We start from the raw sequence: 26445 nt of genomic DNA, 5'->3' as shown, positions 1-26445 counted from the left end.
TCTACAACTCTAAGATACTTTTCTAAACTATGTTTTAGTGAGCTGTTCACTATTCTTTATGTGATTGCATCTGTCAGGTTATAGTAGGTTGTATTTCTGGCCTTGCTGGATTGCATTTTACAGTGTCAGCTAGTTTTGCCTTCTGTTTGTTACTCATTCCAAACAGCACTCCCTTGTCACCTCTTTTCTGCAGTGTCTCAGTGTTTCCTGTCAGCAATTAAGCTTCACCACAGCTCCATACTCCCATTTAAATACTTCACAGTGGATACATCTCTCATTCTGAATAGTGTCCCTGTAGGCAACCAGGGGACTGGAGTGTTTCCAGAATAGACGTGGCTCTGGCAGAGCTGGGAGGTTTGTGTTTTGGAGTTGCAGGCCTCCAGGCACACACAAGTTCATAACTAGTTTATGCAGTTATTTATTAGGCTTGGCATACAACTGTTACAAAGAGGTTTAAGGAGGTAGGGCAGCCTGCAGACAAGAAATTAGAAGGTTGTTGCTCTTTCATTTACTTGGTTATTGCAGGACTTAAGAGTCTTAATCATGGACCACAATCAGCAGTGTGCTGGATAGCATGGAAATGCAGACCAACACAGGGCCCTTTCCAACCACAGCTTGAATCAGAAGAGAGAAATAAATTACATTTGGAAGATTAATAATGATGGCTGTGCATTAACTACCTAAAGGAGACAAAACCAAATTAGAACTGGTAAAAAATGCAGATAAATTCTTGAGATATGTATATATACACACACATAATCACCGCAGCCCAGTAAAATTATACTTGCTGTCTTCATCCAGGGTCAAAACTGCTTGGTGGATTAGGGGTTTTGTTGTTGTTTTTGTTGTTGCTGTTAATTAACATTCATCATCATGGTGGAAAGCAGAGTACTAGAGCTGAGAGTGGAAAACAACAGTTTCAAATGTTGGTGGGATCTTACATAGACATATGGAAAATGAGAACCTCTGCGAAGTAAATGAGTGTGTGTGGCCACTACTTGGAGCAGACTCTGCTATTGAAAGGGAAAAAGGGAAGCAAATTATAACATGTATTGTAACCTAAAGTTATAACTCTTGCATTCACTGTGAACATGATTATCTTAGAAAAGGATTCATGGTAACAAAGATGATCATATAATAGTTGTGAGCAGTTCAGTTTATACTGAGCAAATAATTTTTGCTAAATAGTAGAGAGGAGGTTTTGGAGAATCTCTCTTAGCAGTTTATGATGGCACAATCATACCTCTTAGCATATATATGTTGGTGTTGCTGGCCACTTTGAAGGGCATAGTCTCCATTTATACTAAACACAGAAAAAAAAAGACAGAGCTTAAAAAGCTTAGTCAATAGCTTTGTCAACAGATTTGGTGGGTTGTTTTTTCTTAAATTGGGTTCATTGCTGAAGAGAGGGGGCAAGCTGAACACAAAAGTGCTTTGATAAGTATCCAGAGATGCAGAGTGGTGAACTTGTGTAAGTGGAACATGTATGAGTAGAATCATTCTGCAGACCTCTCTTACTTGCCCTCAGTATAAAAACTGAAGTAGTAAAAACTTACAAATCACAAAATCTTGGGGCAATCTGAAAGAACATTTTTTTGAGGGAAAAGAAAGAAGGATAGTTCTTTTTCAGTTCACTTTCTACCCAGGAACAGTTCAGTCACTAATTTTCTCTGGGCTTTTATCTGCTTATGATGCAGCACAAATTCATCAGTGTGCAATTTTATTAATGGTAATCTAGTTTGCATCTTCATTTAGCAGTTGATTTGATTTTATCAACACTGCTCAGAGGTACTGATAAAATATTATCTTTCCTTAGATTAATTATTTCTGCTCTGTCCTTGAGACATCTCCCAGGAGATTTATGGGACAAGGAAAGCCTCTAAAAACTATCATTTTTATTCACAGTAACCAGTGTTTCAGCTGTGTAGATGAATGATATAAAGAAATAGATGATTTCCTTAGTTCCAGCTTCTGTTCTCATAGACAGGGAAAAATTGCTACATAAATTCTCCCTGACAGCTCCCTGAACTGCTTGCTTTTCATCCAATTTGTCAATTATTTTTGAAAGTAGCAGTGTACAGAGATCCCTGCTAGCAGCTAAAAATAGTCTGGATGCAGAAAAAGCTTCAAAGCGTAATGGTAGAATGCCTGAAATCAGGGAGTCTTTTACTAGTAGGAACATCCCTGACTTTTTCTTTCTGCTTACTGATGGTTTTTGAACTGATAGCACTCATTCTAGTTGATCTGGCATCATTAGACATTTGATACATGTATTTATTGATAGTTGATTATTAGTTGTGGATTACCTAATGTCTGATACAAGTTTATTGGCTTTTACTGTCTTGTTCATCTTTTGCCTAAGAAAGGAAAGATTGCTGCAGACTGTCCTTAGTGTTAGGGCTTCTTAAAAAAAAAGCATTCCTCTTTTTTATTCATTTTTCTCTGCGCTGTTCCAAGAGTATTACAAGGGTGCTTCAGCACACTCCTTGGTGTGCCTGATATGAAGTACCTTCAAAGTCTTGGTTTTGACATCTGTCTGGAAACTACAGCAGCAGTTGAAATTTTTGCTGGGTTGCTTTATACTAGATTTGGTTTAATTTTTTCCCTAAGTATTGTTACAACAGTGAATGAAAACTGATAATTCTCTTCTGCTTCTTGCTACTCACTGAGTGATTTTTCTTCATTGTACAAATGGCTACTGCAAATCTGAAAACAATAGTAGTCTCTCCACAGCAAATTTTCAAAATCAATAGCATCTGAACCTTAGAATTATTTTTTCTAAGATAGCGCCCCAGATATTTTCCAGGACTTAAGTTTTTCCTCAACCATTCTCAAGGGATTTTTTTCTTCTTCTGCTACCATTTTGGTGGTTTTTTAATCATGTAGGGGCACAAATGAGTAACTTTAAATTCAAGTTTATCTCAGAAAGTGAATTATATGTAGCTATAATTTGAGTGAGAAAATGCACACGGAATTGCTTCACAATATTTTTAATGACCTATTCATTTCAGTAAGTACTTCAGAATAAATATTCACAGGAGAAGTGATTTGGAACTGATTTTGAAATATGCACTGTCTGGTGTAGATGGTCTCTGTTTTCTTTCAAACCAAAAAGCATGAATGGCTTTTTAATATTGTACTAGCCACATGCAGAATTTTTGTAGGTGTTTAGTGATTTATAGCACTTCTGCATTTGGGTAGCCAACTTGGCATCTATAAACATGGTATGATTCTCTAAGGAAGAGAGAGCAGAGCCTTCTGAAATTGCCTGGCATTTGAAAGTCATGAACAAAGCTTCTTGGCCATGTAAAAAACGCATGGATCCTCTCAAGGCTTTGGCACAAGCTGGCACTTGACATCCCCATTGTCAAGATTGAATTTTCTCTGTGCAAGAATTTTTGGGTATGGGTTTGCAAGTGAAAATTGAGCGCCCTGAACTGTGTAGCTGCCCCTATGTTATGGAGAAAATCCAACAGTAGTTGTGTCATCCTCCTGAAGCTTGTAAACACTCAGCAATGAGGCTATGTTGAGATGACCAAGCAAGTTTGAAGCAAGATGGAGTCAAAGAAAGAAAAGGTAAATTAGCTAGTTACTAGCTAGTTTGAGTGAATGTATCTCTTTCTCAGCACATTGGATTAGGTGTGTGCACCTACCACATCATAAAACCATAAATAAGAATAGTTATTGTGAAGTAGCTTGCAAAAAGTGAGTTCTCCCTCTTGTTTACCCATAGAAAGTTGCCTCTACATTTTTGTTCTTATCATGTTTCTCATCACAGCTTGAACTGATTTCCAGCATGGTAAAAATGAGTAGTGTTTACTTTCTAATGCCTACACACTATTGCAGTGAGTTGCCTCGTCAGAGCAGTTTATTCAGTGAAGTAAAGCATGATTTAATGACAGAAAATGGACTAGCTAGCAGCTGTTATTTATGGTTTTATTCATAATGGTGTGCTGCTTCCATCGAGACATTCCTTTGCTTGTCTCATGCTATACTACTTCATAGTAGTACATTTCCTGAATGCCTAAGCACAGAGGCAATTCAGAAAAGAGACTGTAACTTACAAAGGCCCCTGGGACATTTTGCTGTTTAATATGACTACAATGTATATTTAAATGAAAAGGTAAATTTATCTCTCATATCTGTCTGTCTCTACACTGTACACTAAGTCATCTTCAAGGCAAATTGATGAAAGGAGTAACTGTACCTGACAGATTCTAATTATTCTGCTGCAGGAAGCTCTGAGATTGCACTGAAAGGGGCAAAGGATAAACAGAAGAGGCACGAAGCCTCTCTGGTTGCAGAAGTAGAGTGTGTGTAGGGGTCTCACTGGATCCCATTTACCACTAAGGCTTTATATAAATGGGATGATACCTTTTAACTTATCTAGCAAAGAGTGATTTAAATTTCTGCCATGCCAGTCTTGCAGGATTTGTGATCTTTCACCTGTATTTTTCTCTTGTCTTCCCCTACATCCTCCCACCACCCTGTGAGAGACCTCCCTGCAGTCAATTGCAGCTAGGCAGCTGAACCTAGTAGCAAGGAGACATTTCTTCTAAAAGACCATCTCCTGGCACTTTGCCTCTGTCAGCATGAGTCTGCTTTTTGTGCCGGTGGGTGGGTGGTGAAACAATTTCTTCTGAGCGGATTCTTGATTATTTTCATAGTGCTTTTGCAAACGTCTGTGGTGGGTGTTCTTCTTTCTGGGTTTTACCTGCATGAATTTTTACTGTACTGAGTTACTTTGGCCCCTCTCCAGCTCTGTGTTAAGCAAGCTTTGCAACCCACACAGAATTGCTTTGAAGCTAATTTAAGAGGCTTAAAGAAGATGGATGAGGATTCCCCTCTGAAGAAAGGAAACCTCAGATCCTGTGGATTTACTCTGTAGTGGTGACAGTTCTCTGTTATTTTTCCTGACTTCTGATTCATGCTCTATATAAGAATACAAGAACTGGTGGTTAGTAAGAGCTGCTCTTACGGGTGGCCATTGGCTGGCTGCCAGAGCTGCCTAAGGGGCCACTGCTGATCTTATCCTTGGGTCCATGCCACTGCTGCAATAAATAGGGAGTTTTGCTTCTGATGAGCTATATAGTCTTTAGCCCCAGACTAGTGTCAGGTTTTTTGTAAGGTCAGAGGTGATGAGGGATGGAATGGGCTATGGACAGGTGCTGTGAAAGGCAGCACATGATTCTGGTTGAATCAGTGAGTTTTCTGCCCTGGCATCTTGAGAGGATTTCTCCTTGCCTGCCAGTTCAGCAGAAGTGTTCAGACTTGCTGGTGTGAGAGCAGGGTCTTTGTGACTTGCCTTCCTGAAGCACCAAGTGTTAGGGCTTGTCAGTGGGACGTGTTCCTATGTGGCATTGTTCAGCCTCAGGCACTGTTATCTCAGTACCTAAATATAGGTTTGAAAACCTTGATGTTCCATCTGTGCAGGAAAACTTTCTCCAGGGGCTACTCCTTTAAGTTTACTGTCCTGGTCACCTTTCAAAGATACTAGTGTGGGATTTTTAAAACAGTGAGCCTTTTAACAAAGCATTTGGGAATTGGCATTTGGGAATTGACATTTCGGAAAACATGGGCAACGTTATATGATTTAGTATGAATTCCTTATGCTTTTCTTCCACAAATCTCAAATGTTGGTGTGTTATGAGAAATCTTCACTTAACAAGGGAAATACTTTATGTGAAACTGGATGTTTGAAACTCAGTTCCAAGAAGTAAAACCTGAAGTAGTCATTCCCTATAGCCCCTGTGCCTGGGGTTGCTGGGACTGAACAGAATGTTTTGCCTCCCCAGTGCTGTCTGTAACTTTGTGGTGGCTGCAGCAGTGTGTGAGGGCAGCTGCTCTTACCTAGAAACAGAAAACAATGACTAAATTTCGCAAAACTGCTAAATCCTGTGTTTGTTTCAAGTGAAAAGGAATTATCTCAGAAAAATTATATAGGAGACATTGGAAAAAATTGTTTTAAAGGCATTGCTGTGGTGTTAATAAACCTAAATTATTGAACATGAATTTTTAATAAGGAGCATTCCAGCTTGATTTATATGCCGTTTTAATTGCTCTTTGTAAAATTTTTTGGCATTTCACACAATGGATGTCAATCTAATGACAAGTGTAATTCTCTACCTGGTTTTGATCAAGCACACATAGACATGGAAACATTTGCTATTTCTGGTATGTAATACCTAATCTTGAAAGAGAGTTTGAGAGAGACATTATTAGAATAACTACTGGCTTCCTAAGAATAATTAGCCTACTGTGACATAAGGAGTGTTTTCAAGTCTCAGAAATCAAAGTTTCTTTTCAGGTGTAAAATTCATGTTTTATCTACAGGAAATAATTCTTTTTGACAAGACAAACTGATCACTTTTTAACTGGATTTTAATGCTTTGCCATTCATGAGCGAGTCAGGCAAATGACAAAAGATTTCTGAACATTCAGATATTGTTCACAGTTCAAAACATATATACATTAGACCCATATGGACAAGATTATTTTAGATGTGTGTTTTACAGCAGTATTTCAAAACCTGTGTTGAATACCTTAGAAGGTTAATTTTAAATGTGTACGGGTTTGCAGTTGGTTTTTTGTGTAGAAGGATTTTAGGTTTTGTAAAAGCAAGATGATTTCAGGTGCTCTTTTCTTACCCCAACATCTTTTAATATCTCCATTATATAAACAGAAAAAATAGTTCTGAAAGGGAGTAAAAGTGAAAATAAAACCTCAGAAGTTGTTGAGGTTTTTAATTTTTAAAAATTGAAGTTTCTATTCAATGTCAGTAATTTTAGGTATTTTTAGTTATGTGGCACAATATGAGTGCATTAGTTTTACTTATTTGTGGGGATTATTGTGTCACTTTCTTTAATATTCAAAATACTGATTTCATATTTGCTCGTAAGAGAAGTGCATGTCGGATGATTGCCAAAATTATTTTTAATTCTGTGTGTAAGTATCAGTGTCTGTCTGTGTTATCTCTGTAGATAAATGAAAGAAAAACTTTCTTTGCAGCGTCTGTTTTTCGAATCTTTTTACTTTTCTAAAAGACTTAGTTTTGCCTCCTGGTGACTTGAGATGGAGAGGATGCTTCTTGTCATAGCAGAGGCAGAGGTGGATAAATATAGAGTCTTTCTGAATTAGTGTCTGTGTCTACAATGCAAGCTGATATTTCCCCTCTTCCCTAAGTGAACATTCACTAACATAAATACTGCACATTTAAAGATAATAATTAGGAGGACAGAGAGCTCCCCAGGAATGAATGTATAGAACATTTTTATCCTGTTCAACCCCTAAGTAAATTTACAAGCCCAATCACAGAGCTGTTAACTGTATTTGCTTGTAAAACTTATTCTGTAAACTGTCTCTGACATAAACTTCCACTGACTTTTTCAGGTGAAGATGGAGTGTAAATTGCTTTCAAATGCTAAGTTTAAAAACCAAAACAAAACAACACACCACTCTCTAAATATATATGTGTGCACTAAAAAAGAATGATAAAGACTGGGCTTTGTGTAGCTTATACAGCTTAATTTTCATGTAATTTATAGCAAATAGTGTTGCTTTTTCCTTGCATCACAATAAGTAGACTAGAGGCTATAAATGTATGCCTCAGGTTCTAGCATCTGAATTGAAAGTGGTTCTGGCACTGAGACCCCACTGCCATGTGACACAGGGATATTAGAGGGAGACAAAGCTACAGCTATTCCAGGGCTGCTGTACTGCTCCAGCACTATGGTCCTAGAATAGCACCAAGGGTTGCACACAGCAGGAGTGCCCTGTCTACCACACAGCATTGCTGTTGCATTCCTAAAGGCTGAAGATACTTATTTTTAGCAGGTCCCTCCTTGAATGGTGAGTTTCAGCGTTCATAATAGTACTTCTGAAGTATTTTTCTCCATCCTTTTCCCTTCAAATAAATTTTTCTAACTTGTCCTCTTAGTGACATGAGACCTTATTGGACAATATATGAACAATGAGTAATATAATGTGGCTGGCACAAGTGGATCACTCCTGTCTGTGATAAAGCAGAAAAATGTAGTACCCTTTTATGAGCATTTACCATTGTAAAAGCTGACAGCATCTAAAATTAGGCATGAAACACCATCTTGGGAATCCTTTTTAGGGCTTGCCCTTTGCAGTTTACCTTAATCTTTGAGATAGAAGCATGTCCCTTTATTGGTTACATGAATAAACCATTGGACTTGCTTCAGAGATAACAGCTAATTTAAAGGTGAGATTGAATCAGTTGTTGAAAATAGTCTATCTGGAGATGCTTAAATAGCTTCACATATCTTAGCGTCTCGCTGAATTGATTTCCACCCCTCTCTCGTGTGTTCATCTTGCAGGGAGAGATAATCATTATTTTAGCAAAGATAGGACTGAAAACCCTTAAATTGCAAGTGTCAGCTTGACATGCATTTTTTTTTCTGATGAGATTTCATTTAATGGTATGTTTTATCTTAACTGATGACAATAAAAGCCCTACGGAAGTCAGTTTTTAGGGAGTTGTAAAAAAATAAAGTCCTCATTCAGAAACCAGCATTAAAATTCATGGCATATTTTAATCATCAGGAAAGGACTGGCCAACAGCAGTAAGTTTCTGGAAATGTAGAAAGGCCAGGTGCTCGCTTCCCGAGAATTGCCAGCACCAGCTGGAGTTGATGGATGGTGTTTTATGGAAGAGTCTCTGGGACTCCTCATCATCATCCTCAGCAGTTCTCCTGTTCATCAGTTATTTTGTTTGTTTATAGTGTTCAAGTAACTATTTAAAGTGAAAATTCTTTATATTCTACCGTTCTGAGAAGCACTTTGTCAGTTAAGATACAGTTATGGCTGCAGTTGGAAACAGTGATTTCATCTGTGTAAAAATGCCCTTAGACTTTTGTTTTTTGGGTTTTTTTCCATGTACTGGGCACTGTGAAATACTGAATTTTTATCTGTAATATGTCTAGAGGTTTTGGTAAAGCCTTTGGAGGTAGATGTGATTTCATTTGAAATTTCTCACATTTCCTTAGCAATGATTGAACTAAAATTAAATGTGATTACTTTGTTTTCAGCATGCCATGTGGATTTACATGTTTCACATTACAGGCAATGCTCAGAATAAATGTGTTGCATAGGTTCATATTACTGGTGAGGTTCATGTCTTGTAAAAATAGAACCTGTTGATCATGTGCGTTATAAACCACAGTAGGACTATTTCCTTTAAAAGCAGAGATTGTAAACAGGCAACTAAATTATAAGAGTGTGTCATTTTTCATTTACTACATTTTTGTTCTAATTAGAGTAGAAGCTGCAATGATGTTAAAGCGAGGCAGTGAAAAGGAATCAGCCAGAATTTTAGGACAAGCAATAAACTGCATTCACAGCCACGTGGTTTGCTTGACTGGCAAAATATGACACAGTGGATCCCAAATTAGAGTATGCAGGCAGAGACATGCATCAAAACAAGAAGATGTGGGAACTGTGTTAAGCAATTACAGTCTGTGTTTGTGTACATGGAGTTCAGCTTTTAACTTCACACAGTGCTGTGGCAGCAAGCAATAGACAGACATATGAAAGCATGTGCTATGTGGATACTTGATGTTTTGGGAGCTGGTTTCCTGAAAGCCAGTGGGCAGTTCAGTTGTCTTACATAATGGACTGGAGATTCTGCAACTTCTCCTGGTTCTAGTTGCTACACAATGTCTGAAAATGCACCAAGTGCTACAAAAGTTTCTGTCGTGGCTTGTGTTTCCATCCTGATGAGGTGAAGCGTCTCTGAGACAGCCTTGAAAGACTGGGCTTAGTCCACTTTTGCTGGACACAGACTTGCCCTGGTGAATTCATCTGTGCAGGTAATCTGGTTTTAGTTCTGTTCTCTGTGCCAGCTCAGTCTTTGCTCCTTTCACATGTGATGGACCATGTAGCCCTTGTGTTTTCCCAGTCTTCCCTTGCAGAGAACTGTATTCTTTTGGCAACATTTTCTTAAACCCTCTTGTGTGTAGAATTGATAGAAAAGACACCTAAACATGATATCATCATACCATAATTTGTATTGTCTCATTTTGATACATTTTCCAGAGCTATTAAGAAACCAAACTGGTGGTGCCCATTACTGAACCTGACCTGGGCAATTGGTGCAAGTTGCTCAGAAGGTTTTACCCATCAGGCACAACAGAAACGATCACCTCTGATTCTTGTTAACAGCACTTGTGGAGAGTTACAGCACTAAGAGCATTTTGTATTTCTTTTTCTCTTGTCTTAGGTTTTCTACCCTAGCAAAGATGGCACTAAGATCCCAATGTTTATTATTCACAAGAAAGGAATTAAATTAGACGGTTCTCATCCTGCCTTCTTGTATGGATATGGAGGCTTCAACATATCAATTACACCAAGCTACAGGTAAGCAGGGTGATTCCCACTTTCTTCTGAAGTATCTGGTGTTAACAACTGTCACAGACTGTGGGCAGAGTGGACAATGAATTTGACAGGATGCATTTCAGGTCCCTGAAGAGCAAGATGGGCGCCATAAGGGCTGCCTGCACATCAGTGCCCAGGCATCATTTGTTAGGCTTTGTTAGTTCTGAATTCAAGGGTTTTGCCTGGGCTCACAGAAGAAATTTTGCCAGAGCAGAGAAGTGCTCTGCTCTCCTGAGGTTTACAACAGTCACCCAGCCTTTAGGATTACACTTTAACCTCTTCCTGCTCTGTCACTGAGTTCAACAGAAAATCGTGGACATATATATTAAGGAAATATTTGAGCCCTTTGCTGAACTAATAACATAGGAAGTTTTCTTTTTTCAAGTTAAGCAATTACCGATGTCTAGATAGTATAGAAAATCAAATGTTTGGCTAAATTAATGTAAATAATTAAAATTTGGCTGTGTTTTCATATTACATTTTTGAGATTATGTCAGAAGCAAAATCCTTCTATGTCCCATACGATCAAGAAAGAGGAAAGAGGATTGTGTCTTGAGATGCAAATGATACTGTCTCCACAAATGCAAAGCAACACTTAAACCAAAAATGCTGTGTGCAGAACAGGCTTTGTAGCTTTCAAAAGCCATAAGCTTTATTGCATAGATGATCTCTTTAAAGAAAAGACTTATTTCTTAAGCAAAGCATTTTGAATAGACTTGCTAAGAGGCAGTGTTTGAATACTTAAGAAATGCTCCTAGGTGAGGCAGAGGAAAAAAATGGAAAGGGCTGAATAGAGAACAGTTTTTCAGGTAGCAGAAGAGCAACTCACCACAGAAAAACAATCTGTTACGAAACAATCCTATTAAGTTTAGGTGCTACCAGTCTTGCTTTAGAGTTAGTACATTTCAAGAAATCCTTTTTAGTGCTTGCCTTTCTTGTGTGCTGTGATTGTATTTCTGAATAGCATTTACAGTTTCTCATCCTTTTTAGCAAATACCTTGTCTAACAATGGACCTCCCATCTTGTGTTCTGTGATTATTTGTAAGCTTTTTATCTGCCTCATAAAGCTATACTTTTAATTTCCTGTGGTTCTTGAGAGACACAATTATATAACTAGCATAGTTTTTAAATTCCTTCTTAGTTAGGTTCAACCACTGATTTATTACAGTTTATTGTAAATGCTGAAAACTGTGATAAAACTTACCATGCTTTCTTTTTTAAAGAACATAAAATAAATATTACATATCTGTTGATTTAAGGTAAAATTTCACATACTGCAGAGCTGACACAAGCTGGTTGCTGGCAAAAGGAGAAGGTATTTCACATTGCCTACTTCCATCTCCCATCCATTGGCCCTGGTGCTTGCTGGAGCCTTTGCTAAGCTGATTTACCTCACAAGAATGACAGAAAACTATCCCAGCAAAACAGAGTGGGTGGTTTTCTGCCATTTTGGCAAGCTAAAAATTGATTCCCGTAGGAGTCCAGCAAACAGCAGCAAGAGGGTGCAGCTGACATTTAGAAGAGAGGAAGATGGGAGGTAGGAGCAGTGACCTATATTTTCCTGAACCCTATGAAACCTTCATTATACAGTTCATAAATTAAGAATATGAGTCCGTAACAGTCGCTTAAAAGTAAATGCACAGAGAACAATCAGTGACCTTCAGATTTAAATATTTTATCCCACTGACCATGTAAATAAAACATGATTGGCTACACCTCCCTCCTTATTCTCTCCCTGTAATATCAAGATATGATTTCTCAGCTGTCTCTTTCTAAAAGAAAAAAAAGCCAAAGCCTTCAAATGCATGTTTATGGCTAATAACTTGAGAATTGGGTACTTGATGAGGGAATGTGTTCCAAAAGTAGGCAGGCAAAATCAGGGAAAGGAAATTGTGAGAGAGAATTTATGACAGAAAGGCAGGATGTCCAGTTCACCCTTTACCTGGCAGATTCCACTAACGTTTTACTCCATCCCTGTTACTGTATACTACAGCACTCCACAAGGAGTTCCCAAGTCCAAGTGCTGTTCCAGCCACAGCCCAACACCACTATTTGGTCTTTTTTTTTTTTTTTTGATGGCAACAGGCACAAGTGCTAGAAAGCAGCCACAGGATGGCCAAGGCTGAGACTTGCCACATCGTTCACCTGGTCCTGAGCTGAGATGTAGCTATGGAAATGTAACCAGGTAGTAGCCAGCTTACCTTTAAAAAAACAAAAAAAATATTCCTAGCTAAACACTCCTGGGTTGTTTTATTTAAACTTAAGGCTCTTAGAACTTTCCACAAAGCACTCCATCTTCTCCTTTCCAATGGTTCAATTCTGTCCTGTATGTCTTCCAGCCCGTACAGTATTTTCTTACTGGCATTTCACACCCATTAGTGTGAGCCAGCTCTCTGCTTTGGGTAGCTTATTTCTGCTTAATTCAGAAACTAGCATTCCTTTTCACATCAAAAATGAAAAAATCTTCTTCACTGAAAGCAATAGAAACAAACCAACAGGTTACAGGGTCCAGAAATAACTGCAAGAATGACAGGCCAAAGTCATTAAGTCAGTTACAGTAGTGGTTTATTTTTGAGTGCAAGCATGCATCTTTCATATGCTTCTCTGGACTGGAGAGCTGCATTTGGTGGCATTTTGAGATGGTGCTTGCTAGAGAGAGCACTGTCATTAATTATACAGCCCACATAGCAAGTGCAAGTGAAGGCTGATGGAATTGATACCAGTGGCTTGGCAGAGCTGCTGGGGAGATGCCATCACAAACCCACTACTAATGCCTCAGATTTGGCTAACCACGCTGTAGGAACCAACATGTTTCCCTTCACTGTTCTGTGTGTGCCTGCGTGGGTACAGGAGAAGCAATTTCTAACTCATCCTGGAATACAGCTGGTTGTGCAGCAGACTGTGAAATTGCATTTCACTGCCAGGTTGTTCCCAGCCTTTAAGCAAAGAGGTGCAGGGAAGAGAGACTGTGAGCCTGGAGAAAGGTCAAGCAACAGAGCAGCCCTCAGTGCAGAGTGGAGGATTACTCCTTTTGCTTATTCTGTTACTGCTCCCTTCAGCTCCACAAAAACTGAGAAAGCAACCAAGTCCAGTGACTCAGGACTTCTTCTCCATCACCTGTGCGCTAGCCTCCATTTTTCTGTCAGCTCTAATACCTGAAATCAGATTAGTAATTCTGGGAAAGTGTTCTTGCTCCGTGAAGCATAGATCCTCACATTGTTCTCTACTGTAAAAAACAATACCTGATTTATTATTTTTTGTGTTATGCTCCTTAAGAGTGATGAGAGGGTCTGGAAGGAGTTCTCCAGGGCGGTAACTATTTTCTAATCCCTCCACGGACTCCATCCTGACCCTGTTGCCCTTTCCTTTATCCTGCTTCCAGGAGAGAAAGAAAAACAGGTGTAATGAGCAAAAGGCTGCAGGGACTGTTAGAAAGAGCAGGGACCCAGACTTTCTTTTGCAGAATGAGACATTTTGTAGCCATCCAGGTTGACTGGGCAGTTTGCTGTGACTCAGCCACAAAGGTGACTTGAAATCAAATTTGTAAGCAAGAATCCACCTGGAAAAACACAGGAGGAAGTAGTAGGGTTGTGTGTGAAACTTGAGCTTTGTGCTGTCTGATTACCTGGAAGTTTCACTTTTTAAAAAAGTAGTAAGTTCAGATTCTATGCTTATAAAACCTTGTTCCTTGAACTTAAAAGTACTTTTGAGAAAGTTTGTTACAAGCTCAAGGCATGTGTCTCAAAGTATTGATCAAGTTACGGTCCTGACTCACCATGATCCCTGAGACAGGCACAGTTTCTTTCAGCAGGTGAAAGAGGATGGACTCTGTTGTGGAGTATTTTATTTTGTCAGTATTCTCAGGCAATATATTTGGGAAGCAAGCTCTTACCTTACCTGCAATTCTTACTACCTCTGATTATTAGGGAATCAAGTAACTTTGGACCAAGAGGTCCAATGTTTGAGACAGACAGGGAAAAGAAGTGGAGAATATTTTGGAAGGTTTTGTGACTCTACATACCAAAAATTAAGAAGCCACACTCTAATGAGGCAATCTACTGTCAGGCTACTCCACATTAGCTGTGTAGCAACCTGTTGAAATTAGGAGTCCTGGAGTTTGCCAGTGTAATGCTCTCTGGCCTTTGGGCAATGTGCTTACAGAATATCGATCTTGCGTTTGATCAGCATGTCACAGCAATCTAAGGAAAATGCAATTGACAGTGATGGTCTTGAGAATTGATTTTACAGAAGCTGAGATTATTCATGCCTCCTGAGCCATCTGATGGCCACATAACCAGCCTAGGTAGAAAAGTTTTCCTTTGATGGTCATGAAAATGCAGAAATCTCTTACCAGTTATCCTTGTGCTTTTTATTTCCTTACTTCTTGGTATATACTCTCAAGAACATGTGCCAGTACGGAGATAATTGTTTTTGGAGGTATGAAAATTCTACCTGTTGTGATACTACATCCACATGAGACACACGGAAGGACTACCATCTTTCAAGCCATTTCTAATAAGCAGTAGTGGGACTTAAAAAAAGACCCAATCCTTGCCCTTGTGGTTGAACAAATTTAATTTCTGCAGACAGTGGTTTCTGGATGAGCAAAGAATTCAAGTAAATAAGAAATTTAAACCTACTAGAGGGGGAAAAAAGACTTGTTGAGGTTAAATTTTAATATTTTACTTGTCTCCTTGGCATATGTGTGGTTGGCCTTCTGCAGCTTCTGCTATGTTAAGCTACTGCCTCAACAGATCAACAATTAAATTATTCTAATTGTTAAATATAATTTAAATTACTTCAGTCCATTTGAAAAAAAAATGATAGTAATATTTTTGATCATTTTGCAGTTTGGCATTTTAAAAAAATATGCTGTTTTGGCTTTCAGACAGGTTCAGGAGATAGTAGGGGAGGCAGAACCTGTAATTTTATGTTATACTATTTGTTTTGTATTTAGCAGTGCAAGAGGAAAATGAATAAGAATGGGATTGGCCAGCACTTTACTGCTGACCACGGCACAAAAGAGTGGTAGATACAGAATTTTTCTTTGCAAACACAGTATTACAAAGGTCCAGAAGAAATATATTAAGCAGAGGTTAGGTTGAAAATAGCTGCTCATAAACAAAGATCAAGTGCTGATCTTAAGTTTTAATTCTTTGCTTTCTTCCTAAGTCTTGCTTTCCTCTCTGAAGAAGTGGAGATCCCATGAAAAAGGAACAGTTCAGAAAGCTATGGAGGCCCAGTGGTACTGCATAACTCTAATCGGCACACTAATGACCTTGAAGATAATTTTTTAAGATTGTGGCATGTCCTGAGTGGCCATCTGTCAGGCCAAACCACTGGCCATTCTCCTTCGAAGAGCAGAACTAAGGGAGGAAGAGTGGACCAGCACTGGTTCCTTCCTCTCCCAAAGCTGCTGGGAGTTTCATTTCCATGGATAACCATTGTAAAAAGCCTGACTACTCAGGTCCGCCATCGAGAGGGACTTCATTCACAATTTCATCATTGATTTTGGGAGAGATCTTTCCCTCAAAGTATTTCTGCAGAAGTGGTGAGTGTATAAAAATTGGAAAATAAAAGTAATCCTCTATCTGTTTGCTTTTTCAGTGTGTCAAGACTTATTTTTGTGCGACACCTGGGAGGTGTTCTAGCAGTGGCGAACATCAGGGGCGGTGGTGAATATGGGGAGACCTGGCACAAAGGTAAGTCAGTCAAAGCAGAGGAACAAAACTGCAGGCTTAGCAATGAAAATTGCAACATTTTCTTTTCACTCCCTCTTCCATGCTCACATCTCCTTTTGCATTTTACTTACTCTGAAAAAAAGTAGATTTTTTTCCTTACTTACATGTTAGAGCTGTACGTTGTCCAGTGTTAATCTGATGGTTTTCATTAGATTCTTTTAATTTTTGCCCCCTAATTAAAAACAGTTTTGTACAAAGACAATGTTTTCCAAGAAAATAATTGTGGTTTTTTAAGCAAGATCAAGTTCCCTAGACTTAAACACTGTAAAAAGCAGCTATTTATCTTGAAATGATCTTAGAAAAAATGTCTGTCTGTATTGCAAAAGACCCGTCTTGCTTTCACATACCTCTTTCGTTATTGCAGGTGCGCAATTCTAAATCCCCAAGACAGCAGCACTGACTATTTAGACTCTCTTGGTATCACGCACACTCAAAAAAAATCATTTGCAGAATTTTACAGAAGGTGTGAACTCTTGAGTTCAGAATATAATTCTTCCATATTGTTTTTGCATAATTTATGAATAGACTTTTTTTTTTTAATGTTTGATGAATGTGACTGGAAAAATTTCTTCACCAAAAGGGTTTTCAAGCACTGGAACAGGCTGCCCAGGGAAGTGGTTGAGTCACCATCCCTGGAGGTATTTAAAAGACACATAGGTGTGTCTTAGGGACATGGCAGTGCTGAGTTAATGGTTGAATTTGATGATCTTACAGGTCTTCTCCAACCTAAATGGTTCTGTGATTCTGTGATTGAAGTTCACATGAAAGCAACAGCTCCAGAAGTGCATTGACATCATCTCCTTCACACTCTTGGGGGATCCAACTTGTAGGCAACCATTTGACCTTTTAGGGTTTTTTAAGTAGACTTTTATGCCACAGAAAAACGAAGTCAAACACTGCAAAGCTCTGTCAATCTCTTTTCCCCTTTTCTTAACACTTTTGATGTATTTCTGTCCATGTTTTTCCCATCAAGTCTTTGTCTTAATCATTCAATTGTCTTTGTCCACTTGCCTTATTGTTGACAACTGTCCACATTCCTCTACGAGGGGAAAAAGCTTGAAAAGTCCTTCTTATCTCTGTAACATACCCATCATTATTTAATGGTGATGCTTTACTCATATTCCAAGAATCTGGTAGATAAGTTGCCAGAAATGTTGTCAGCAAGCCAAATGTACCAAAGCAGTGGTGCTTGTGATGTAGCAATTTGCCATGGCAGTAATCCATAATATCTTTTTATCTGGCAAAATGGTATTTCCAGATCATTGCATCTTGATTTTACTGTTTCATCTGTGGTAACTATTTGTCTGGGTCATTTCCTCACAATTGAGTTAATTATGTAATAGTTTCATAAATAGAAACTGTATGTGCTTGCTTAGCATTATTGCTAAAGATGAAGTATCCTTTTTTAATCTTAATTTGCTGATTGATTTGTAATAGATTTTAATAAAATTTATCTTAATATGATAATGCTTCTTTGATCCACCTATTTCCTGCTTGATTTTGACCCAAAGTCTTTTATTGCAGTTTCAAATAAAATATGTATGTGTTCTTTGTTAGTTCCAGAAGCAATTCCAGAAGTTTTTTTTGCTTAGGTTTAATTGTATAGATAGGATTCTGACCTTACACCAGCCTGGTACTTTGAGTAAAGAGTAAGATTTATTTCTCCTTTATTGCCCTATATTTGAAGACCTTTTTGTTGTCACAGTATGTCTCTCTTCAATGGTCTTGTTAATACGAGAATGATGTGTATTTGTTAAAAAAAAAAGACAAAAAAATTAAAATGTACTGGTTTCAGTTCTACAAGATCTTTATGATTAAATGTCAGACTTGCTAAACTTCTGCAACATAGAAATGAAGCAACCATTCTAAACTGGTTGTCTAGGATCACTTGATGGACAATGGAGATAAAGAGACGTTTCCAGACTGTAGATCATCTCACTTATTTTAGTGTAAAGTTAATTTTCCTGGAGGTTCCTGGACCATAAGGGGAACCTTAGGCAATCAGCTTGGAATAAACATCCAGCTTTCAAAGAAAGCAGAAAAAACTGGGCTTCCATTTCTGCATCCTTTAAGCCCCGCTTGCCTGTGTGGGGCACGGCCTTTGCTACAGGAACGCAAGGATTTTCTTCCTAGTTCCCATTTCTTCCTAGCATTTAATTGCCTGAGATTACCATGGTCTTTAGGTAGGATAACCTTTGAGGAGGAGCTAGTTTTAGTCCCTTGCCTAACAGGCAAGATTTGGACAACTGTGAGCTCTCTAAGTGGATACTCTTCTACTGAAATAATTGAAAGATTGTAGGGAAAACCATCCTTTTCCTTCCCTATCCCACCCTGCAAATTTTTTTGTTTTCAGACTTGGGAGTCTTATCAATTAAGACTTACATTTATCACGACCTGCATTTTCTGTCATTATTTATTCCTTCTTACAGCTGATGACATTTGGAATTTCATTCAACATGATGGCATTATCTTAAGCATTTACATATTGAAAGTTAATGAATAAAATTCCAAAGCAAGATGCAACTCTGAAGTCCCTTTTTGACCGTAGCTATATATCATCTGGTTTGAAAATAGATGAAAGAAAAAAAAGTAAATTACCAGCCACATATTATATATCCAGGAAATTAGAAGTGCTTATTTTATACGGCTTATTTTATAAGCTGAATCTTTATTGCCTTAAGAAACTGTCACTGAGTTTAATGATGTTGAAGTCCCATTAGCTCAAACCTCAAGTGGATTGTATGTGGTCATTTTGTATATATTTTGCTGTGCAAAGCTTTTAGCTTTCCTTTCACTAGTTAGGAACATTACCTGGCACTCACTCCACAATATAGGTATGTATTATTCAGAGTTTCTGAAAGCATCAGAATTATTGACACAACCATCTTATAGCCTCTTTGTGTTGACAGAGTCTTTCATTTTTGCTGTCTTTCCGAGCTGCATCAATTATTAAAATGTTCATGAAACTGGAATAGTTCCCAGGTATTTTTGCACACATGTTTTTCTGAAGAGATGGTATTAAAAGGATTTGATGGTATCAACTGATTTGTTTTGTTTCCATGCTAGGTGGTATCTTGGCCAACAAACAAAATTGCTTTGATGACTTTCAGTGTGCTGCCAAATACCTCATCAAGGAAGGCTACACATCCCCAAAGAAGCTGACTATTAATGGAGGCTCAAATGGGGGCCTTTTAGTTGGTAAGCACTGCTTGTCTATTTCCCAGGTTTGGTGCTGGGTTTTCTAAAGTAACCAGACAAAATTTGATGAGATCTGCCTGTCAAAAATTGCCGGATTGTCAATGCGTTAATGTATACCAGGTGTTAAATGGGTACAGTCGTACTTCATTTGCTGTTTGCATAGGACTTTGGGATTCTGCAGTCTCTGGCAAAGGCTGACTGTTAAAAGCCACACAGTCGTGTGTGGTAAGAGCTAGCCCTGTGGTAGAATCACACAGAAAGTAAGAATGGTTTAAAAAACATTTGGGGTTTTTTTTTTTCTTTCTTAAGATTAACCATTACAAAATAACTACTGAACTATTAATTTGTCATGTAGCATTGGGAAACTGTGTGTGGTCTGTTACAAATGCATCTTGTTCACTCAAATTTCACTGCTGTGTTCTTAAATTCAAGGAAATTAATAGCCTCCTGTTAAGCAGAAGTCTTGTCACAGAAAGATCTCATGTTCTGTGCAGTCTAAGAGCTACAAAATTTATTTCTGGTAAGATCCCTATCTGAAAGTGTCTGAAAGTAGCAGAAGAAAAAGAAGGTGATTTTTTTGTGCAATTTTGAAAGGAAAAGGAGACACAATGCAGTAATTTCAGGGTCAGCAACAGGAAAAGTGACAGTATGAAAGATTTGAGCTACTTGTGTGAGAAGGGGTTAGAAAATGCACCTCAAGTTCACAAACAACTGAATTATAGAAAACCAGCAATTTTACCAGGCCCACTCTGCTTGGTCTCCTTTTTGTATTTATCTGCTGCTGTATACTGACTCTATTGGTTTTATTCAATTTTTCAGTGAATTAGCATCCAGCATAAGAAACAGGATTTGGAATTGTACAGATCTTTGGTCTAAGCCATCTTGGCTAGACCTGCATTATTATTTTTAAAAAGCAGTTGTTTTAAAGATCAAGTAACAAGTACTTGTAAAGTTGTGTTTTGGTTTCTGCTTATATGCTTCTCAGTAACAAGTGTCAGGAGGTGTTTGTGCATTGAAAATAGAAATGGGTGAATATGGTTAAGGATTAAAGCATTTGCATTCCATTTGGGAATGTGGGCATTGCGCAAGTCAATTTTATGTGAGCCTAAATATGTGTTTGGAAAAGCAGTTAAACTTAGAACATATTACATAGTGCCTGAAAATACTGGTCTGTGCTTACGTGGACTTCAGTTTCAGTCAGGATGAGGTGCATCCTACCCAGCTTCAGTAATAAAACCCCCTGGTTTACTGGCTGAACTATTCAGTTGGGCTCCTCAGTAAGGGGAAGCGAGTGACATCTGCAGGGAATACATCATTCTGATAGGAGACAGGTGTTAGGAATCTAGACTTCCCTGCTCTAAAAAATCTTGTTAGAATCCTCCCCTTGCATTTACTGGTAGATTACTATCAAGCAGGATTTCCATGCTCTTGATGAACCAGATAGGGATTTTCCTTGACTGGGTAGAATTAGGTGAATTTAGGAAATTCATGTAAGGTCTTTTTCATTAAAGCAAGAATGAATTTTGCAATAGTTGTTGATGCAACATTAGAGATCATAACTCATCCTTTAGGTTTAATGACTCACTGCCAGATTTTGTCCGTTCTTATTTATTGAAGAAAAAGCTGACAAGGAAGAGTATTGACACTCTTCCAAAATACTGTTTCCTTTCAGTCAGACTAACAGGAGGTGACTCTGAGGACTGCAGAGCCCTGAGCTGTTGCCTCATTCAACCACAAAACAAGACTTCCTTGTCCTGCAGTGTGATCCCCAAGCTGAGCAGAGTGGCACAGCTGTGAGCTGAAAACCCTCCTGCAAACGCAGTGTTTGACCTCTCATGTTTGCTAGACAAAACCAGTTCCGACGTTTCGAAGGCGTATTTTCATACTGAATTTTAAAGCTCAAAGTTATGTGTAGAGGGATAAAATTCACAAATAAATTGTTGTTCCACATTGTACTTCATTAATTAATATAATTAAGTATTATGGCTAATTAAAAAGGTGCAGTGTGCATGGATGAGTGTCTCCATGGATGATCTCTTACTGAAGTAACTACTTAAGGAACTAGCAAGGACCAATTTCTTACAAAATCCTGAGCAACAGACAGTGCTCCAAGAGATACTCTGAAATAAAGACTATTACAATGAAATGTTATGGTAGTTGTTTTGGCTTTTTCTTCCTACCAGAATGCAATTTATGTTCATAAAAGAAAATAGCTTGAAAGGGGGGGATCTGATCAAAAGCTTCAGTTAAAACCTAAAGATCTTTTACATAGATCTCTTCAAGGGTCTATATATACTTTATCGAAACGACTCATAAATAAGGAAGAGTTAGCATAGTTACATATCAGAGATGACCAGGAGTAAAGTTTCATCTTTCAGAAAGTAAAAATTATGTTTAAATTAAGAAAATAGGGTAAAGTGTCAACTCTTCGCAGGGACTGACAGACCACAGGAGAGTGATGAGCAAATTGCTTCCAATATTAAGATTAGCAATGACATTTTTCTGTGCACATCAGAGGCAGGAAGCTGGCCAGACGATCCGTGGGACTTGCAGGTTAGTGAGATGTAAAAGAAGCATTCAAGAAAAATAATGGCAAAGCAGAACAACTAAATGGTCTGTTTGTATTGATGTTCCCTCCTGTGGAGTGTGGGGAGTTCCCTGCACCAGTCTGTCTTCATGGGGAGTATTCTGGGGAGCTGACTCCAGTTGAAGCATCAGCAGAAGAGGTTCTGGAATGAATCAATCCAATGAAAAGCAGTATGTTGCCAGGACCAGATGGTGCACATGCAGGATCCTAAGTGAACTCTGATATGAAATTGCAGGCTACTAAGCCTGAATATCTGAGGAACAGAAGGGGGCAAGTGTAATGCCAGGTTTTAAATGGTTCATGGTGATACACAAACTGCAGATGAGTAAATCTGACTTCTCTAATGGGCAAGCTAGTTGAAACCAATAAATAATAGCTGACAGATAAGAATTCTGCAGGCTGAAGTTACAGCTTTCAAATGTATTAGAGCTATCTGAAGGAGTCAGGCTGCATATGGGGCTTGTAATGGTGATCTAGGGGAGGAGTTATTCTTGGATTTTCAAAAGCTTCCTCACATAAGGCTGTGAAAGAAAGTCCTTGCTGAGCTGGAAGCAAAGTCATGTCATAGCAATATCATGGTTAGCAGGGTGCAAAGAGTGGCAATAATCAATCCATTTTCACAATGGACAAAAATGAGGAGATAAGAATTTAGGAAAGATTATACCTACATCTTGATGCACAGTGAATAGTTCTGAATTAATTAAGGGATTCTGGGACCCATTGTAGTAGTTATGTGAAAATTTCGGTGCTCTTATTTCTTAAAATTCAAAAAAAAGCGGGGGAACTTGTAAAATCAGCAGGCAAAAGGTTTAGATCAAGAAACAGGAATTGGAATTGAAGAACTTAGTGCCACAGGATATGATGAACACTGGATGAATAAACATTAAGAGAGGGAATAGTTGTATTTACAGGGGAGGTGTGTTTTGATGGCTGTTTAATAGGATGGCTGGAGATAACTCCAACTCAGAGAAAACTTACAGTTCATCAGATGATAATTAAAAGGAGAGATCTCCCAGTATTTGTTCAACACCTTTTCCCAGAGTATCTGCCAGTTGCCACTCTTATAAATTGAACACTGAGCTTGATGGGCCTACTGCGGTTATTTTTAAAATACATAAGCAAGCATTATTCTTAAAGAAATTGTCCCTTCCAGTTGTAGGAAGATAAAAACCGTAAAACAAGAAAATTTTAACAGCAGTAATTCCCTTTGTTAATTTGAGGTTATTCCACTGATTTTGTATCAGTCTGCCTGTATCAAAACTCTTTTCATATGGGTTTACATAGTAATTATGGAAGACAACTTTCATCAGTAAATGGAGGGCTTTTGATCCTGAATGCCCTTTTCTTTCTTGATACTAATATTAAAAGTTTAAACAGCGACTGGTTTAGGTACCTTCAGTTCCGCAGTTCAAAATGTCGCATGCTTTAAAAGTTCATTTCTCCTTCAGACCCAATTTGGTGGTTTGAAAGGCAGTTTTCATAGAGCAACATGTTTGGTGTCTGAAGAGCACAGAAATGGCTCTTAAGTTCTTTTGAACACAACATCTTTCAGAGTTGTACTTTTTATTCATTTTTGTATTTGCTTACAGTTTTGCTTGAAAGTCTTATTTGACTTCATATTCACTGACAGCCTTCTCTCTTCTGTGACTTGGTAGTGAACGTTTTACTGCTGAGCTTAATTCTTTAAGATCTGAATGCTAATGGAATTGTTTTCCTGTCGAAGCTGCCTGTGCTAATCAGCGCCCTGACCTATTTGGTTGTGCTATTGCCCAAGTGGGAGTGATGGACATGCTCAAATTCCACAAGTACACCATCGGCCATGCTTGGACCACTGACTATGGTTGCTCCGACTGTAAAGAGCAGTTTGAATGGCTGTGCAAGTAAGTGCCTTTAAATACTTTCTGTGGTTGTTAAAACATGTAGTCTGCTCAACAGTTTCCGGTTGTCATGATCAATACCTATTCTGATGATTACTTCATCCTTTCCCACACTGAATTTGGGGAGTTCAGCATTTCCTTCCAAAAGTCAGTTTTGAATAAAAGACTGTCTTCAAAGCCCAGTTGAATCAAGTGGTCATATTTTCAAAGACCTTTTTCTCCTAGCAGCTTTTAACAGTCGTGAAGTTTTCTTTCTGAATAATGACTCTTTTGGGCTATTAGAACAGAGTATTCTCAAGTGAACCCCTACAAAAATTGTATTTTTTACCATGAGGAAGGGACAGTCACCATTGTGAATTGTATTATACAATGTGGGTGGGATTTATTTGTAGGAATTGAGTGGCACTAGACCATATTAGGATCTTAATTAATTTCTTAGCTTCTGTTGAGAGTCTCAATTTCCCTGTTTCCAGCAGGGTAGATCCTGCTATGGACTTGACAGGTTTTGCTGCAGTTACCCTGCTGGCTACTCGTGATATTTTGGACATTTCTGTGAGATGTACACATATGTCTCTCTGAAACTAAAGAAATGCACTTGCTTCACGTTTAAGAGCCAGAGATCTGTGGCCACTACTGCGTGTCAGTTGCCATTAGTGCAATTCTGATTAAAGTAACTGAGAACTGTTCTATTCTGAGTGCTAACAAATGCGACTGTGACGATTTCAATAGGAAAGGACCTTCTTGTTGGGTCTTGAAGAAAAAGATACAGAAACATTTGTGTGTTTTTCTCAGGTACTCTCCACTTCACAATGTCAAACTGCCAGAAGAAGATGGTGTCCAGTACCCCTCCACGCTGCTTCTCACAGCGGACCATGATGACCGTGTGGTCCCTCTGCATTCACTGAAGTTTATCGCTACCCTGCAGTACGCTGTGGGCCGAAGCAGCAAACAAACCAATCCGCTTCTCATCCATGTTGACACTAAGGCTGGGCATGGAGCAGGAAAGCCAACTGCTAAAGTTATAGAAGAAGTGTCGGATATGTTTGCTTTTATAGCACGATGTCTAAATCTTGAGTGGATTGAATAGGCAAAATGCTTATTACTGTCTCCTTTAGAAAACAAGGGCTTTAACATTTAAGAACAGCCACACTACTACTTGGTGTAGTACTTACATTTAAGAACTACAGTTTAATATTTTATTGATCCAACCTGCTATGGAGTTTTGATCTTCTGTGCTTCCCTCTTTTTGGCATTTCTTTGGGTTTTTTTTCTACTGCATTCCAAATTCCATTTTGAAAAGCATGTTCAAAAAAATAGCTGAGCTACTCTCAGTACTGTTGTGAAAATTTAGATTTCAAAATTAGTGCTAGTTGAGGTTATTTCCTGTAAACAATTTTAATGTATTTCATCTATAAACATGTCCAGATCATTTGTAATTAAATGTAAGTACTGTTCACATACAAGAACTCTGAGCATATTTTATTTACACAGTAATTTAAGAATGTAAATTGAAGGTGTTCAGTGATAACCATGAAAAACTGAAGAGACACTAATACAGTTACATCAAATATTATTAAAAAGCTTATATTACATTCTGTTCATAATCGTGTTACAATCTGTAATAATGATGTTGCTAAATTGTTCTTTCTTTCCAAAGAGTCTTCAAAATGTCACCAGTTTTCTGCCATTTATCTCTGCACAGAAAACTGGAGGCTGAAAAACTTGAAGAAGTCTTAGATTCTCACTGTAATCTCAGTCAAGCTATACAGATACTCTCCAACAACCTGTGTGAAGTTATTTCTTTAACTGTTTCTGAAGAGTAGACCAGGCACTGATTTAAATAAATGAACAAAAAATAAGCTAACAAAAAAAAAACAAAACAAAAAAATCCACCCCAACCCAAAGCCACAGCTTTGTCCAGATTGTTCAGGTTCAGTTTTTTTCTGATGCTTCTGACAGGATGTTCTCTAACAAGGGAAAATCTGAACATGCACATACAACCTAGTTTTGGCTGCAAAACAAGAGCTTGTAGTCAGACTCCCTAATGATTTGACACAGGCACATTATTTGAACTGCCATTTTTCCCATCTAAGCTGAAGAGCTATAAAGTAGATGTGAGTATTTGCCTACTGTCTAATCTCTCATGCGCTGCAGCAATTAAAGTTCGATTTTGCAGAGAAAAAAGTATTCTATCAACTATTATTAGTCTTGTTGCCCCTCCAGAAAACATCACTGTTTCTCAGTTTTGGATGAACTGATCTAATCTTACAGAATCATGCTTGTCATTACATTCATACTTAGACCCTAAGGACTGTATTTTAACTCTGGGCTCAGGAGTTTTATCTCTAAGCAAATAGTGTCTCGGTGCAGGAAGAGGAGGGAGTGGTATTTAAAAGAGAGGGCAAAAATAAAAATAAATTTGTACCAGAGTCACTCTGTGTTTCCCTTATGATCTGGACTTCTTCTGATTCCCTCTGGAGTCCAGGAATGATCATCCTCTCCAGGCCTTTATTATGTATGGCTAATTTGATTTTAGGAGAAAATAAAAAATTATTTCTGCTTTCATAAGAAATACCACACCTAAAACTCATATGTGATTGGGGGTTTATTTGAGATCCACAGGCATTACAGTTGTTTACGAGAC

General features: G+C 38.2%; 1 protein-coding gene across 1 annotated transcript in view; it reads left to right on the top strand.

The window, feature by feature from the left end:
* The window catches only part of LOC125323191 (prolyl endopeptidase), a 94520-nt gene extending 68290 nt beyond the window's left edge, over positions 1-26230 (top strand). The window contains exons 11-15 of the mRNA XM_048297929.1: positions 10244-10380; positions 16006-16100; positions 19206-19337; positions 23648-23804; positions 24594-26230. Of these exons, the coding sequence (XP_048153886.1) occupies positions 10244-10380; positions 16006-16100; positions 19206-19337; positions 23648-23804; positions 24594-24888 (816 nt within the window). The 3' untranslated portion in view covers positions 24889-26230. The remainder of the gene's footprint in view (positions 1-10243; positions 10381-16005; positions 16101-19205; positions 19338-23647; positions 23805-24593) is intronic.
* The last annotated feature ends 215 nt before the right edge of the window (positions 26231-26445 follow it).

The sequence above is a fragment of the Corvus hawaiiensis genome, chromosome 3, assembly GCF_020740725.1.
Source record: "Corvus hawaiiensis isolate bCorHaw1 chromosome 3, bCorHaw1.pri.cur, whole genome shotgun sequence".
Classification (NCBI taxonomy): domain Eukaryota; kingdom Metazoa; phylum Chordata; class Aves; order Passeriformes; family Corvidae; genus Corvus; species Corvus hawaiiensis.
This window is presented reverse-complemented; position numbering and strand designations above follow the sequence as displayed.